General features: G+C 45.5%; 1 protein-coding gene across 1 annotated transcript; it reads left to right on the forward strand.

Moving 5' to 3' along the window:
• The first annotated feature begins 6049 nt into the window (after positions 1-6049).
• HSPA13 (heat shock protein family A (Hsp70) member 13) lies at positions 6050-15471 on the forward strand. Its single transcript, XM_030948875.1, has 5 exons — positions 6050-6164; positions 7603-7943; positions 10260-10473; positions 11038-11205; positions 12118-15471. The coding sequence occupies exons 1-5, from the start codon at positions 6140-6142 to the stop codon at positions 12771-12773; spliced, it is 1404 nt and encodes a 467-aa protein (XP_030804735.1). The 5' UTR covers positions 6050-6139; the 3' UTR covers positions 12774-15471.
• The last annotated feature ends 477 nt before the right edge of the window (positions 15472-15948 follow it).

Raw genomic sequence — 15948 nt, forward strand, 5'->3', positions numbered from 1 at the left:
TTTATCCACACATATTGCAAAACTTCTGCTCTGCCTGGGGAGCTTGCTGTTCAGGCAGCTGCATTTGAGTGCATTCTTGTGTTTATCCTTTTGTTGTCATTTACAATAGACCAAATTGACAAGCCTGACTGACATCTGTATGGATTTCATATACACAGCAGCAACATGAATGAGGTAAAGTGGCCTCTTGGGAGACTGCTGGAACTCTTATTCATTATCATTATCACCATGATGATTGGTGCAGATGATGAGGCTCCCAGCCATCCCATCCTTGAGCTCTGCAGCCCTTCACACAGCGAGGTGCTGCAAACACTGCTGTGAGAGATCACTTTCCTGTCACCCCGTGCAGCCCCACCCTCCCTGCTCCCACACAGGACACCCAAGCTGAGCAGAAGGTGGATGATATGTTCCAGGCACCAGCATGAATCCAAGCCAAGCCACGGTTCAGGCCCACTACCCCAGGCTGATGTGGCTGGGGAGAATTCAGCCAAGTTCACAGCTGCCTTTTGCAACACTGGCCCACTTCACCGTGGTCAAGCAGGAAGAGAAACTCTCAGTTACCAGATCATTAAATCCCAAACTGCTTTCTCTCTTCAATAGAATGTCACTGGTTTTTATTTTTCACAGAAAGCTGCATCAGCATTCAGACCAACCGAAATTCAAGAAGAAAAGTAGGACAGATAAAAAATCTGTGAAAATCTCTTTTCTCTTCCAAATTGTTTTTCCTAGACACCTACTGGGTTACATTATACTGGTATCACTGCAACTGTATTCATGAAAGGGGAAATAGTAATTTCATTGTTAACCTCAAAATTATTTCATGAGGGTTTGGTGAAATGGGTATGTTAAAGCAATTAAAGAAACTGTAATGAAAATGTGGCACCATTTTCATGACTTACACCTTTACAAGGCTTTGGATAACTCCTGCTAAAGGTTAATATGCTTTATATGAATCTGCAGGTATCTGTCAGACACCACAAGCAATCTGGGGAAGGAATGCTGCATGGCAGAGACATCTGCTGGGTGCTTCTTGCACTCCTCCCACGCCTCGTGGTTCAGCTCTCCGGGATTGTGGATCCTGGGAGAAGCCCTGAGCTGCTCCTGCTGCCTCCAGCTGGGGAGTGAGTTTGTGACTAATGGAGAATGCAGCACACCCCTGCCCAGCCAGTCAGCCACTCAACAGGAGCCAGAAATCTTTAGGCTGTGTGCTGGAATTTTAATGGAAACTTTTGCATCTAAATTGAAGGCTATGCTCCTCTATCCAGCTGCCTGACATTGAACTGTCAGAGGAAGGCTGCTGAAATTCATCCCTTTCCCAAGCATATACAGCAGGAGAAGATCAGTGTTTTAATTAGGGAAAGGAACTATCAGGGACCTCTGCAATTTTGACAACATACTCGCACTAAGGCACTGTTATCTAAGTTAAAAACTGAAAATGAGGTTTCAGATTCAGATCTCCTAAATACCTTGCATCAATCACCTCCCTTCTCAGAGAGAGACTGATGCTGCTCTCCACCTACAAAGTGGATCTCAATCCCTCTCCCCCTTCCCCCTTCATAGTGGGAAAACATGGATTGATCACCCTGGGTTGATGGGATCACACTGTGCTTTGACCATATCCCAGCATCCTGTGTTTCAGCTTTAGACACTGGCTGAGACAATGCAGAAAGCATTCACCAAGTAAACCCTAGAAAGATGAAATCCTGTTTTACACAACAGCAGAAAAGAGGATGCTCTGCAAACTCAATTCCCTTTTCTCCAAATGCAGGGATCCAGCTGATGCAAAGCATCCTGCGAATGAAAACAAGCTGTATTTGATTCCACGCACACCGAATGCTTGAACTGTGTTTAGCACATCACAGGTGTAGGGTTTGAGTGATAATCCCCAGTGTAGCAGGATTTTTCCTGCAGACACCAGTTCACATCTGATGGGAGACTGTTTTAAAACCAGCCTCTGCTCTTACATTGTAAGAACAATTCTCTCCCTCAAGCTACTTGCAGACAAAAACATGTTTACCTCCACCTATCAAAGCACCAGGGGAAAAGAACAGCCCCTTGAAGGAAATTAATCCCTGAAAAGCGTTTGAAATGTTATAAACAGCTTATTACCAGAGTGAACAGGTGCACTAAGAAGGATAAACAAGCATTTGCCCAGCCCCTCAGAGGGAGCTGGCTGCACACCCCTTTTACAGTCACACCAGAGGCAGGTGGGTGCCTGGGTCCCAGTGTGTGGTGGCCCAGGGCCACTTGATGTGGCCCAGCCCAGGTGTCCAAGGCAAGCAGCTCAGGACTGCAGCCCCTGGCACTGCAGTGCCTCACTCAGGGGCACCCAGAGAAGCTTTGTCACAGCTTTTCCAAGCAGTTGTGCAGGTCTGAGCTTGCACTGCCCACCCTCAGGTGAGGGTGCTCACCATGGAGGATGTGCCCTGCCTGCTGTCTCAGGGAAGTGGCAAAAGCACAGCACTCCAGAAAAACAAAGAGGAGCCTTCCAGTGTCTGCCCCAAACACATTTATTTTATGCTTTCCCCATGAGGGGAAAGCATAAATGCCCCCCCACCCTGTGGGTGGGACAGCCACTCCATAGCTGTCTCTCCCAGTCAAATAAGCCTCTCCCTCATTGCCCAATGAATATTGAATTATTCTGTGCAGAATCAAGCTGTTTTCTCCAGAAACACTGAATGTTCCCTTCTGTTCCTGAGCAACCCATTCCTGAGTGCCGCACTCCCTCAGATAATGGAGGAAAATGGAGACAGGGTCCCTCTCACAAAGGACAGTAGGTAAGAAAAGGTGGTAAAGAAGACACAGTCGTAATGCCCAAAAACACAAGGGCAAGGTCACTAGGACTAGCTCTGCCTATTTTGGAGATGCAAGACAAGTCTGGCATCACTGTGCAGAGTCCAGGAGTATCCATGAGCAGGTCTTGATTAGGTCATGGAGAAGACCTGGAGGGAAACAATTAGGCACTTGTGGGCTTCTTTTAAGCACATCTGTTGGGGTCTCTAGCTTGTCAGAGTGACCCCGAGAAATGTTAGAAAGTCTTTTCTTAGCCCGGCGCTTGAAGAATGAGTCAGAGCTCTTCAGTTCTCGGTCTCAAGGTTGTTTATTGTATCTTATCTATAAAATTCTTTCTCCTGCCCTGCCGAGGTCCACTCAGCAAGACAGTCCAGGCACTCTGCCTGCCCCTGGGGTGGTGTTATATCTTTATACTAAAAACTACATGTACAATGTTTACAATTACTTTCCAATACCTATCACCTATGTTAGACAGTGAGCTTCTACTCTAAACCAATCTGAAAGTGCCAACATCACAGCAGAAGATGGAGGCCAAGAAGAAGGAGAAAGGCCCAGATCCCTCCATCTTGCCTCCTGAACCCCCATACCAAAAACCCCAAAATCTACTTTTCCACCTCGTGATAACTTCGCTATTATTCTACCTAAACTGTTGTGGCTTGCTGATCTTCATATAAGGTTGGTAATTTGCTCCACGGGTCATAATCAAAACCACAGGTGTTTTGGGCTCTGTGCCAGGGCTTCTGAGCCCCCTGGCAGGGGTCTTGGCTGTCCTGGACAGCCAGAGGAATGTTCTGGGTTCCAACACACATCTGCTGAAGACCAGGTGCCCAAGGGACTACAGGATCCTTGTGGTGGACTGAGCCCTCAAACTCTGCTGCCGCCCAAAGCAGCTACAGGGGAGTCAGTGGCTTCTGCAGAAGCTTCTGGCACGGCAGAGCTTTGCTGCAGGGCAGAAAGCCTGCTGAGATGCTCCCCTTGACTTGCCTCCCAGGGAACAGCCAGGCCTCCAGGGAGTCAGTCAGCTGGGGAGGCCTTGAGTGACACACTGAATTCATTAGGCTGCTCTGCTAAAGAGAAATAGAATGGAAATTACACAGGGAAAATAAAGGGCATTTGAGTTCTGTCCTTGGGCAGGTATGGTAACAAGTGATCCCAAAGTCTCTCAGAGGTTTAACCTCAAGGACAAAAACCAAAGCCCAGCCTCTGCTCCAGAAAAGGAAAAAATCTCTGAAATGAGAGGCTGGTATATTTTTTAAAACACATCCCTACATATCTGCACTCTGCAGTGTCATATTTCAGATGGTCCCTATGTATTAAAAAAAAGGACCTGCTATTAAATATCAAAATCATGAGCAAAATCCAGTTTGATTGTACACCCTGTTTGTGCTAAACCTTTTTTTCTGCTCACCATCCACTGACAGTGGCATAAAACACAAAGTGCCCGCTCATGAGATGAGGAAATACTGCAAACAACTATTGTGAGTTTCCATTCACTTAAGAATGAGCAAGATGACAATGGTTCCACTTCAAGAAAAATTATTAAAGTATCCAAAAGAAATTAAGAAAAGAAATTAAGTTACCTAAGTAATTAAAAAACAGCTAGATTATAAGTCATTAAGGAGGCTGAATGGTTTAACCTTTTCTTCCCTTTTCAAAGAGTTTCCACCTTCTCACGCTGAGAATGAAGCACATCACTTTATGTTAACTATAAACGGAGGATGAATGCATTTTTTACAATTAATTTAAAGCAGTGCCACTTTCATTGCATATCGAAGAAGCTTTTAAGAAGTGAGCTCCTGAGAATTACTTTTGGGTTATGTGTCTTTCCACCACTTAGGAAAAACAGAGATGCTGGAGATGGTAACTGCAATAGGAGTCTAACTTTTCTTCCTCCACTACACTATTAGCTACCAGCTACTCATTTATGAATATTTTTTATATTTTAAAAGCTTCTGACTTAAACTTCTGCCTGACACAGAAACCTGCTCTGCAAGAACGTGAAAATCCATTATTCCTTATGAGGAGAGGGAGAGGGAGAGGGAGAGGGAGAGGGAGAGGGAGAGGGAGAGGGAGAGGGAGAGGGAGGGAAAAGAAAGGGAAGGGAAAAGAAAGGGCAAAGAAAGGGAAAAGAAAGGGAAGGGAAAAAAAAGGGAAAAAGGGAAAGGGAAAAGAAAGGGAAAAGAAAAGGAAAGAAAAGAAAGAAAGAAAAAAGAAAAAAAAAAAAAAAAAAAAAAAAAAAAAAAAAAAAAAAAAAAAAAAAAAAAAAAAAAAAAAAAAAAAAAAAAAAAAAAAAAAAAAAAAAAAAAAAAAAAAAGAAAGGAAAAAAAAAAAAAAAAAAAGAAAAAAGAAAAAAAAAAGAAAAGAAAAAGAGGGAAGGGAGGGAGGGGAGGGAAGGGGAGGGGAGGGGAGGGAGGAAGGGAAGGGAAGGAAGGAAGGGAAGGGAAGGGAAGGGAAGGGAAGGGAAGGGAAGGGAAGGAAAAGGAAAAGGAAAAGGAAAAGGAAAAGGAAAAGGAAAAGGAAAAGGAAAAGGAAAAGGAAAAGGAAAAGGAAAAGGAAAAGGAAAAGGAAAGGGATAACTGATGAGAAGCAAAATACAGAGTTTGGTTCACACTGCATTTCTTAGCGTGGTTGCCAATTCTGCCCCTCCAGGACGCATTTGAGGTTTCACCTGCGTTCTCCTTCCTTCTCTAAATGCCAGGTGGGCAAGAAGCTATTCTCCCCTCACCATTAATATGACAGCTGGGTAACTTGTAGCCAGTGAGCTGTGATTTGTTTGCTGAAATGCATATTTATTGTAAAGTTTTGAGAACCGGTGTGCTTGATGTGTGGAAAGCTTCTGCCTTGCACCCTGTGCAGAATAAACAATGTCTCCTTTCCGAACCTGGCTCTTGGCCGTGTGAAAGACACCACGGCCAGGCTCTGTCGAAACCCTCGCAGAGGGGGTTTCCGTACATTCTAGCTGAAAACCGAGAGGGATAAAGGAAGATGTTCCGCTCCGGCACCGCCACAGCCGCGGTCTCTGATGCCTCACGCTGGCGGGAGGCCGCAGAGCACCATGGCGCCAGGGCCCGGGACTACCGCTCCCAGCAGCCACTGTGACCCCCCTCGGGTCATGCCTGCGCATGCGCTCCTGAAAGGGCACACACTGCCTCCCCTGCTAACGGGTAACGCGCCTCGCCGCCCATTGGCTGGTACCCGCCGGAACCGGCCGCGCCGCGATGCGCATTGGGAGTTATGGTTTTCTCGCACATAGCAACAGCGAGGCTGGCGGGATACGCGTACTACCGTTCCCTGCGTGCCCCGCGCGGCCCGGAAAGAGCCGTCAGCGCCGGAGCCACGGGCAGACATGGCGGGGCAGATGGCTGTGCTGGGTGAGGCGGTGGTGCGGCTGGGCTGCGGGGTTTTGGGGGGTTTTGCTTCCGCTCTCGCGTATTTCTGACACCGGTGTGTCACCCCGGGCTGGCCCTCCATGGTGGCAGGAGCTTCCCGTGCTCGCTGTGTTATGCTGTGTGCAGTTCTGGGCTCCTCTGTACAGGAGAGACGGGGACTCCTCGAGCGGGTCCAGCGGAGGGCAGCAAAGATGAGGAGGGGACTGGGCCTTTTAGAAGCAAAGGCTAAGGGGGCTGGGGCTGTTGGGCCTCGAGAAAGGAGGGGACCTCATCAATGTATTCTTCCCATTCCCATCAATGTATTCCTCCCAGTGTCTGCAGGGCAAGGTCAGAGCAGGGACCAGGCTCTGCTCGGTGATGCCCAGCAATGGGACAGGGGCAGGAATTGACTCACGGGAAGTTTCACCTGAACATGAGGAAGAAATTCTTCACTGTGCAGTGACCAAAACTTGGAACAGATCACCCAGAGAGGGTGTGGAGTCTCCCTCACTGGAGATATCCCAGAAGTGTCTGGGATGACCCTGCTTGAGCAGGGAGGTGGGACCAGATGATCCCCTGTGGTCCTTTCCAGCCTGACCCATTGTGGGATTCTGTCAAAGCCAGAGTGCACAGTGGCACATTGCTCAGAAATATCTGGGAAGGTTTTGCAGCCCAGAGCAAGCCAGAGCTTTCCAACCAGTCTGTTTGAAGCACTAAAATGGCCACCCTTCCCTGCTGGGGAAAAAAAAGAGGTCACCCACTCTTTGAAATTTAACTTTATTCTTGTTGAGATTTTGTTTGTTGGGGCTTTTTTTTGGTAATCATCTGAGGCATTACTTGATGCTAGAATTTGGGGTTTCATGTGTTTGCTGATTATAAGTAAAATTAAAATCAACAACAAACTCTTCTGCACATAAACTGGTCTATCCCTTGGGTTTCAAGGTACAGGAAAGATTCAGAGGTGTGGGAATATGCTTTTTTGGGAGCTATGGCTGAAGCAGAATGAGGTACTATGGGTTTCTCTCCCCTTATTTTTAGACTTTTGGTGAAGCTGGAGGTGTTAGAATTGGGGGTTTGTCATTTCACTGTAATTTTGGGTGGCCCCATTAACTCAGTGTCCTTTTGGGGTCATTCACAGGCAGCTCCTGCACAAGTACTAATTAGCTTGTGTTATTGCAGTAACACAGAAACAGAATTATTACAGTGTGGTGATATTTTTGGCTTGGCTGTCTCTTGGCCTTTTTTTTTCTTAATCAGTTTAATATTTAATGCCTTAAATTCTTGACTCCTAGCCGCTCTCTGTTGAGCAGGAAATTAACAACTAATTAGGCAGCTAACGAGGCTCCGGGGTGTGAAATAAAGCAGCGTGTCACATGGAGTCACTTGTGTAGGTTGGCAGAGTTGATGGCCTAACCCTGCTGTTCCCAACTCTGTGTTTCAGGCTCTGCTGTGCTGGCCCTGCTCTTAGCCAGCTACCTGGCACAGCAGTACCTGCCCATGCCCACGCCCAGGGTGATCGGGATCGACCTGGGCACCACCTACTGCTCCGTGGGCGTGTTCCTGCCGGGCAGCGGCGCTGTGAGGGTCATCCTGGACGAGAGCGGCCACAGCAGCATCCCCAGCGTGGTCTCCTTCACGGACGCGGGCGTGCACGTGGGATACCAGGGCCTGGAGCTGGCTGATGCCAACCCCCAGAACACCATCTATGATGCCAAGAGGTTCATCGGGAAAGTCTTCACTCCAGAAGAGCTGCAGAGTGAAAGCAGCAGGTATCCCTTTAAGGTAAGCAGCCACCACCTGCAGTTCACTCCAGGCAGTAAGGAATGTCCTGCAGGATGCAATCCAGGCTGGGCATGGAGATCCAGAGCAGCCCTGGGGGTGCTGGTGGGTGAGAGGCTGGCCATGCCCTGGCCAGTGGGAGCCCAGAGCCCCCCGTGTGCTGGGCTCATCCAGAGCCCCGTGGGCAGCAGGGCAGGGAGGGGATTCTGCCCCTCTGCCCCCTCTGCTGAGAGCCCACCTGCAGGGCTGCATCCAGCTCTGGGCTCCCAGCACAGCAAGGACAGGGACCTGCTGCAGCCAGGCCAGAGGAGGCACCAAGGGGATCAGAGGGATGGAGCAGCTCTGCTGGGAGGAAAGGCTGAGAGAATTGGGATTGTTCAGCCTGGAAAGAGCAGAACAATCTGGGGTGACCTGACTGGGTGTCGGGGTCTCTAACTTGTCAGAGTGACCCTGAGAAATGTTAAAAAGTCTTCTTAGCCCAGCGCTTGAAGAAGGAGTCAGGGCTCTTCATTTCTTGGTCTCAAGGTTGTTTATTGTTCCTTATCTATGAAATTCTTTCTCCTGCCCTGCCGAGGTCCACTCAGCAAGACAGTCCAGGCACTCTGCCTGCCCCTGGGGTGGTGTTATGTCTTTATACTAAAAACTACATATACAATGTTTACAATAACTTCCCAATACCTATCACCTATGTTAGACAGTGAGCTTCTACTCTAAACCAATCTGAAAGTGCCAACATCACAGCAGAAGATGGAGGCCAAGAAGAAGAAGAAGAAAGGCAGGACACCCCCAGATCCCTCCATCTTGCCTCCTGAACCCCCATTCTAAAAAACCCCAAAATCTACTTTTCCACCTCGTGATAAATTCACTATTATTCTACTTTATTTATTGTGGCTGGCAGATCTTTATCTAAGGTTGGTAACTTGCTCCACGAGTCATAATCAAAACCAGAGGCATCTTGGGGTCTGTGCCAAGGTCTCTGAGCCCCCTGGCAGGGCTCTTGGCTGCTCAGGACAGCCAGAGGGATGTCCTAAGTCCTGACAACTGGGGCCTACCACTACCTGAAGGGAGCCCCCAAGAAAGATGGAGAGGGACTTCTGACAAGAGGATGGAGTGAAAGGACAAGGGGGAATGGCTTTAAGCTGAGAGAGAGTAGCTTTAGATTAGAGATTAGGAAAAACATTCCTTACTGTGGGGGTGGTGAAGCCCTGGCAGAGGTTTCCCAGAGAAGTTGCAGACACTCCATCCTCTGAAGTGTTCAAGGCCAGGTTGGATAGGGCTCCAAGCAACCTTGTCTAGTGGAAGGTGTCTCTGCCCCTGGCAGGGGGTTGGAAGGAGATGAGCTGTAAGGTCCCTCCAACCTGATTCTATGAGACCTGAAATGTGGTTGATCATCTTGTCAGACCTTGAGTCATATGGCCCAGTCTGATGTGCCTGAAAACCATCAGAGGTATCCAGAGAGCAGAAGGAAATGGTTATTGTGTACCTCTGCATTAGAGCTCATAATGATTTTCCAGAGGACCCTGTGTTTCCCTACTGAGAAATGTGTTTCTGGGTAACCTTCCAGTCCCATCTCTGAAAGGATAAATTTAAACTTGAAATGCTAACTGTGCTCTCCTGAAACTTTACTTCTCCCTAAAATTGTAAAATAAAAACACAAACAAAAATCAACAAACCTCCCCACCCCCAAAAAAAACCCAAAAAACCAAAACCCAGAAAAGTTTTAAAGCCACATCTTCTCTGTCCCAGTGTGTTTTTTCCTTCAGTACTTTACTACTTACTTGACCAGCAGCAGAACTTGAAAGTTGCTTTAAAGAAAAACTAACCTGCATTATATGAGCATGGTGCAGAATTGGTTGAAAAAACAAAAAAAAATTGTGTACTGCAAGTGGTCTTTGAAGACTTTTTAATTTTTAATATTGTTAAGAGAAGCTGTTTCAGTACCAAGCTGTTTGTTTCCTTTCAGAAACCTGAAAAGTAACTTAATGATTAAAAAACCATCCCTTCTGTCTTTGAATGGGGTGTTGGAAGTTGACTCCACAGTTTCTAGGTCTTAACTTTTTTTAATGTATTTTACTAGGGCATAGTAGGTGTCATTTGTTTGGATATACTTTCACCCCTTAAGTGGCATGTTTTGTATAATCCTCCTAATCAAGAAATAAAAGTGGCCCAGAAATGACAAAAGCACATTTAAACTTTTCCTGAAAGACATGCAAATCTCTTTTTCCTGAGACTACATGCAAATAAAATATTTGGTGGGAACGGGGTGGGGGAACACAGGAGGAATTCTCACTTGGGGGTTGTGTTGCTTTATCCTTCTAGATTGTCAACAAGAATGGATTAGCTGAATTTTCTGTGACAACTAATGAAACCTTTCACATCACTCCAGAGCGCATTGGCTCTCAGCTGCTGCTGAAACTGAAGAAAATGGCAGAAGCCAACCTTGGCATGTCCATTTCCAAGGCAGTCATCTCCGTGCCTGCAGAGTTTGATGAAAGGCAGAGGAATTCTACCATTAAGGCAGCTAACCTTGCAGGTGATGTCTCTCTATTCCAGAGTTTTTCTTGGAGAGCTTGAGGTCTGTTTCACTAACAGTAAGGTCTTTGTGGAGGATATAGAAACAGTGAATCAGTGACAGAGAAGCTTAGAATGGATTTATTGTGAGGAACAGCTCAGAGTACCAACAGGTGCAGCTGGCTAATGCAGACATAGATGGCTGGAAGTAAGTTTTACTTCAGGGAAAACAGTCTTTTTTATAATCTCCAAATAGGGAGACTGTATAGAGCACCCTTGGACAATCATTTAAACAGGAATAGAATGCATGGAATAAATCTCCTTAACAAGGTTCCTCTGGAAGCAGTGTGTTTGGGCACATTATGGTTTGTGATTTTGCCCTGATGCTGAAGCAGTACTATTTTAGGATTAAGTAAGGGAGTTCATTTGTTACTATTACTTAGTAAACTACTTCCTTTAGATCTGACACTTAACTTGAGTGTGTTTAAGAAAGCCCCAACAAGTAATGGCAAATGTCGTTCTGATGTAAGAACTGCAGTTTGCTGAGGTGTACCTGAGTGTTGATTGTTGTCTCTGCTCCTCATAGGGCTCAGTGTTTTGCGAGTAATCAACGAGCCCACAGCTGCTGCTATGGCTTATGGGCTGCACAAAGCTGATGTGTTTAATGTCCTGGTGGTGGATTTGGGTGGAGGAACTTTGGACGTGTCTCTGTTGAACAAGATGGGAGGGATGTTCATCACACGAGCCATGGCAGGTGAGAAAAATGCTTTTGTTTCTCAAGGAGTGGGAGGCAAGGTGCACCTGAAGTCACTGTTGGAGGGCTTTTAAAACTTACCAGCCATGTCACAGAGTGTTTTCCCAATGCACTCTCAGCTGATTTTCATGCAAATTTAGGTTTGTGGCTGGTTTCAGCAATTAAGACCACAGAGTCATAGGTTTTGGCTGTAAGTTGTGGTTTCATTTTATCCGTGTCTGTTAACTTTTGTGCCCACTAATAAAGTGCTGGTGCATGTTACACTTACTGTGACCAAACTTTTGGGGGCTTGGGATTGTTTCAAATCTTTCTGTCACCTTTGCCCAAACCGCGAATATTGGCAGATCACTGACCAGTGCTTTGGTGCCTCCTTGCCAGTTTGGTGCCAGTTGAGCTGAGCAGGGTTTAGGAATGCACGGGCTGTTAACCCAGAAGTTTTGGGATTGGTGTGTGAATGGTTCAGCCCCTGGCACAGAGCTCTGGCAGCAGTGTTTGGTCACACTAGTGAAGAGACAGCCATGCTTCAGCTGGCCTGCATGCACACAGCTCTGAGGTGCAGTGCCAGCTGCCTGTGTTGCCTTCGGCAAGCAAGTTGTGATGTGAGCTGCTGCTCACTCCAGTTAGAGTGGAACAGCAAGAAAGATTCAGCAGCTTCACTCTGATTTAGTTAGATAGAGGTCCACTAAATGAGTTACTGTTTTTAGTCAAAACAAAACTGGAAATTATTATTCATCATGTGTGCAGTGGACAACCATTTTGTCTATTGTCACAGCTCTGTGAGCTCATGTGCTTGTGGTCCTTCTGTGATTGTTCTTGCCCTTGAGCACCATCTCCCAGTGAAAGAGAGGCAGTGTGCTGCTTTCTGGGGCTTTGAAGGTGCTCTCTCTGATGCCTTCTCTTCTGATCTTTCAGGTAACAACAAACTGGGAGGACAGGATTTCAATCAGAGGTTGATGGTGTATTTGTATGATCAGCTCCGTCAGAGGTACGGCTCTCTGCCCACACAGAAGGAGGAGATTCACCGCCTCAGACAGGCTGTGGAAGCTGTTAAATTAAACCTGACTGTCCATGAGGCAGCTACACTGAGGGTGCTGCTGACTCTGCCAGCAAATGAGCTGACAAGAGAACTTGCAAAAAGCCAGGTAAAAACCAACAGTGCCTCACAAAATGCAGAAGGCCTGAAAAATCTTGGAGACACTTCCAAAGTAGAGAGCAACTTTGTGGAAGTCGTGTTTGAAACAGAAGTCTCTCGGAAGCTGTTTGAGATGTTAAATAAGGACCTTTTTGAGAAGATTCTCGTGCCCATTGAACAGGTGTTGCGGGAAGGGCACCTGCACAAGGCAGAAGTGGATGAAATTGTGTTAGTCGGAGGCTCCACACGGATTCCCAAAATACGTGAAGTTATTCGAGACTTCTTTGGAAAGAAACCCAACACCTCTGTGGATCCTGACCTGGCAGTTGTGACAGGTGTAGCCATCCAAGCAGGAATTCTTGCTGGATCCTGGCCTCTCCAAGTCAGTGCTATAGAAATCCCCAACAAACATTTACGGAAGACTAATTTTAACTGAAAAGAAGCTCTTCTCAATTGCATTCCAGCTCTCCAAAAGGATCCATACTTATCTGACTGGCAGTGGAGCCTAATCTTAGCTTCATTCTATTCAATTTTCACCTGTTCCCATTAGGTGTTACTGGACACCTAACCTGTGCTAAAGCTTGATGTTACTTTAAAGGTACAAACGAGTTCTGGAGTGTGCTGTGTTTACTTGGAGAGGGGATATTGGATGAAAATGCCAGTGATGACACACCCACATTTTCTTGCTAAATTTTATTAGCAAATCCTGGAGCGGTGTGTATTTGAAGTATCAAGGGAGTGTGACCAAAGGTTTGACATGATGTAGTACTGAGGTATTCCTGGGTCCAGAGTATTTACTTGGAAGGACTGTGAAGCAGCGTTGATGCACAGAGCACTGGCAGTGTTCAGCTTACACTTATTTATTAGATTGAGCCATTTGAGCATTTAAGCAGCTTTCCTAAAGGCATCTTGCAGCTTAAATGAGACTGAGGCATTCACTTGGTTCTTCTGCTGTTCATAACAGCATAATGGTATGCTGAGGCTCCATGGCAAATTGTCCCATTATTAGGAAACCTTACTGAAAATGTAACTCTTGCCAGTGCAGTTTCTTGGTCTCCAAGGGCTTCATTCCTGACCTGGCTGTGATGGTTAAACCAGGTACTGCTGTTTTACCACTGATGTTCTCCACAGAGAACGAGGGTATATTGCCAAATATTCATACCTGCCCCTGCCTTATTTTAAAACTACAGTGATTTTATGTATCTTGAAGCCACACCTGCCTGTTTTCCCTTGAATTTGACCACCACGAATTTCATCATTCTGCATTTACAAGTGTGTGACATCTTGAAGCACCCCAAGCCATACTGACCTCGTGGAGAGACTGTGGGACAGAAGGGATGGCCTGGATGAAATGTAATTCCTGTAGCCTTAGTAAATGAAAATTGACCCAACTACTTTGTGCTTTTTAGTTCTTATGTGGTTTAAGTTTTTTCATATCCCTACTCTAAATGGAACAGAGATTGTAGCTGTCCTATTGGGAAAGGAACAGTGTTGTGTGTAATTGGGGGTTTGAGGTGGCACTTTTTAGGACTCTCTTTTAGGCAAATAGATCACTATCCAGATACCTTGAAAATGTGTTGTGAGGAGAACAAAGTCACTGATCTGAAAAAGAACCAAACTGGTGACAGTTCTCTTTGGAGGGATTAAGCAATAATCAAGCACCAGCTGAATTCTGTTATCTGCTTGGAACTTCCTACCAAAAAAAACACGTCCTTCAGCTAAGACTGGTTTCAGCATCCATCAGCCCAGTCTTCATCAAGTAAGCTCCAGTAACAGGTAGTTTTAAGGATTTTCTTGTCTTCTCCAGAATAATTTTGTATTAACCTTGCTAAGATAAAGTGTGGGGCTTAGATTTATTGTTTTAACCTATGACTATATTAAAATAGGCTTATTACTCTCCTGGCAGCAGGCCTGATTTATGGCACTGCCATAAATCAGTTGTGCTGATTCAGCTGTTTGCATAGCTATTGTCTAAATGCATCTTTGAGGTAATCCAATTAAAAACCTCTTAAATTGAATCATAGTTGCACACAGCCATTCCATCAGCATTGTTTAACTTGACAAAGGATTCCCAAAGTACTGCTGACATCTGCTTAATTTTCCTGCATTGAAAACGAGGAATTTTTTTTTTTCATTTGAGGATTCTTTCCTTACTTTGTGCCTCTTTGAAAGTGACCCCAGCTAAGTATGGAACTTCCAGTAAGTAAAACTCCTGCAGTGAAAGAAGTGCCTCTTCAGTGACACCATGGATGAACGCAGTACAGTCCTCAGTTGCTGCTGGGGGCCTTTGCTTTGCTTTGTAAATGTGTGTGTTCAACATCTGTACCAACTCTTTAGAGTCATTGTGGCCTTTCCTTCTGCCCTGCTGTAAGTTCATCTCAAAATCCACTGGAGGTACAGTAGGGCTTTGGTCTTCATGTCTTTAATGCACTGTGTAAAGCAAGCAGACCTATATAGAAACAGAACCACATCACAGAGAAGTTAAACTATTAAAAGCTTTTGCAGTTTTGGGACAAGTTAGGTAGGAGCTGTTAAAACTCTCAAAGCAAATAAATGAAGTACTTTTTTTCTTTCACATCCTACTTCACCCTGGGGGAGTTAAATCTCCTTCAGCGTTAATCTGGGAACTGGAAGGGAAGGGCAGGTTGTTTACTTGTAAAAACTAAATCCACAAGAGGGTATTTATTCAGAGATCTTTACAGGTTGGAGTTTTTAGTAGAGAAGTTACTATACACTGGATATCACAATGCATCCTTATTTATTAAATTTTCTGAATTATTTATTTTCTTTCTTTTAATACTGTATTTTGGCACAGACAATTGAATTTTAAAGACGAGTCCACTGCACTAAGTGGATATTTCCAGGTGTGCACATGGGCTGCTTACCAAAAGTCTCTCTGTAAAAAAGGTGATACTTGAAGGCTGAAATCTTTCTGTAATCCTTATGATTGTCTGTGGTGGTAGGTGTGTAACCAATTTCTCTAGCTAAGGCTTTTTGGCGAGTTGAAATTCTGAAAGCATCAAGAGGCCTCAACAATTGTGTGTTCCCTAATTGTTTCCCAGTGCAGATGATGAAATGCATTTTATAAATAACATTTTCGATTTTTTTAATAAAAGCAATTTCTACCCCTTGGATCTGTCTTCTTTCACTTTCTCAAGGAAATTCTGTCTTCCTCAAATTCCTTTGAAGTGTAGAAGATGAGGTTGTGTCAGCTATGAGAGAGTTTGTACATCTGCCTTGTCTTGGGGAGCTGTAGAGTCTGCAGAGCCTGAACAATTACAGTGTTTCATCAATGTTTCAAAGCTGGCAAAAAGCAGAAGTTACAGTCAAATATGAGGGGTACAGCTCACTGAAAGAGAAGGAATGGCTTTGCTGACACTAGTCCAGCATTTTCTTTTCTCTCAGGCTTTGCCATTGTTCAGTCTGCAGCTCTCTCAGCTGCATTCTGAAAGTAACTGGAAGTGAAAGGATATGTCGGCCGGGCAGTAAGCATGGAAAGCTCTCCCCACACATTAAAGTAAATAAAGTGCACTGATGCCTCTCCTCAGACTGTTTTCTCTAGACCTTGCAAAAGGGATTGGTTCCTGAGGTATTGATGGCTACCTCCCCTA

The sequence above is a fragment of the Camarhynchus parvulus genome, chromosome 1 (assembly GCF_901933205.1).
Source record: "Camarhynchus parvulus chromosome 1, STF_HiC, whole genome shotgun sequence".
Classification (NCBI taxonomy): Eukaryota; Metazoa; Chordata; class Aves; order Passeriformes; family Thraupidae; genus Camarhynchus; species Camarhynchus parvulus.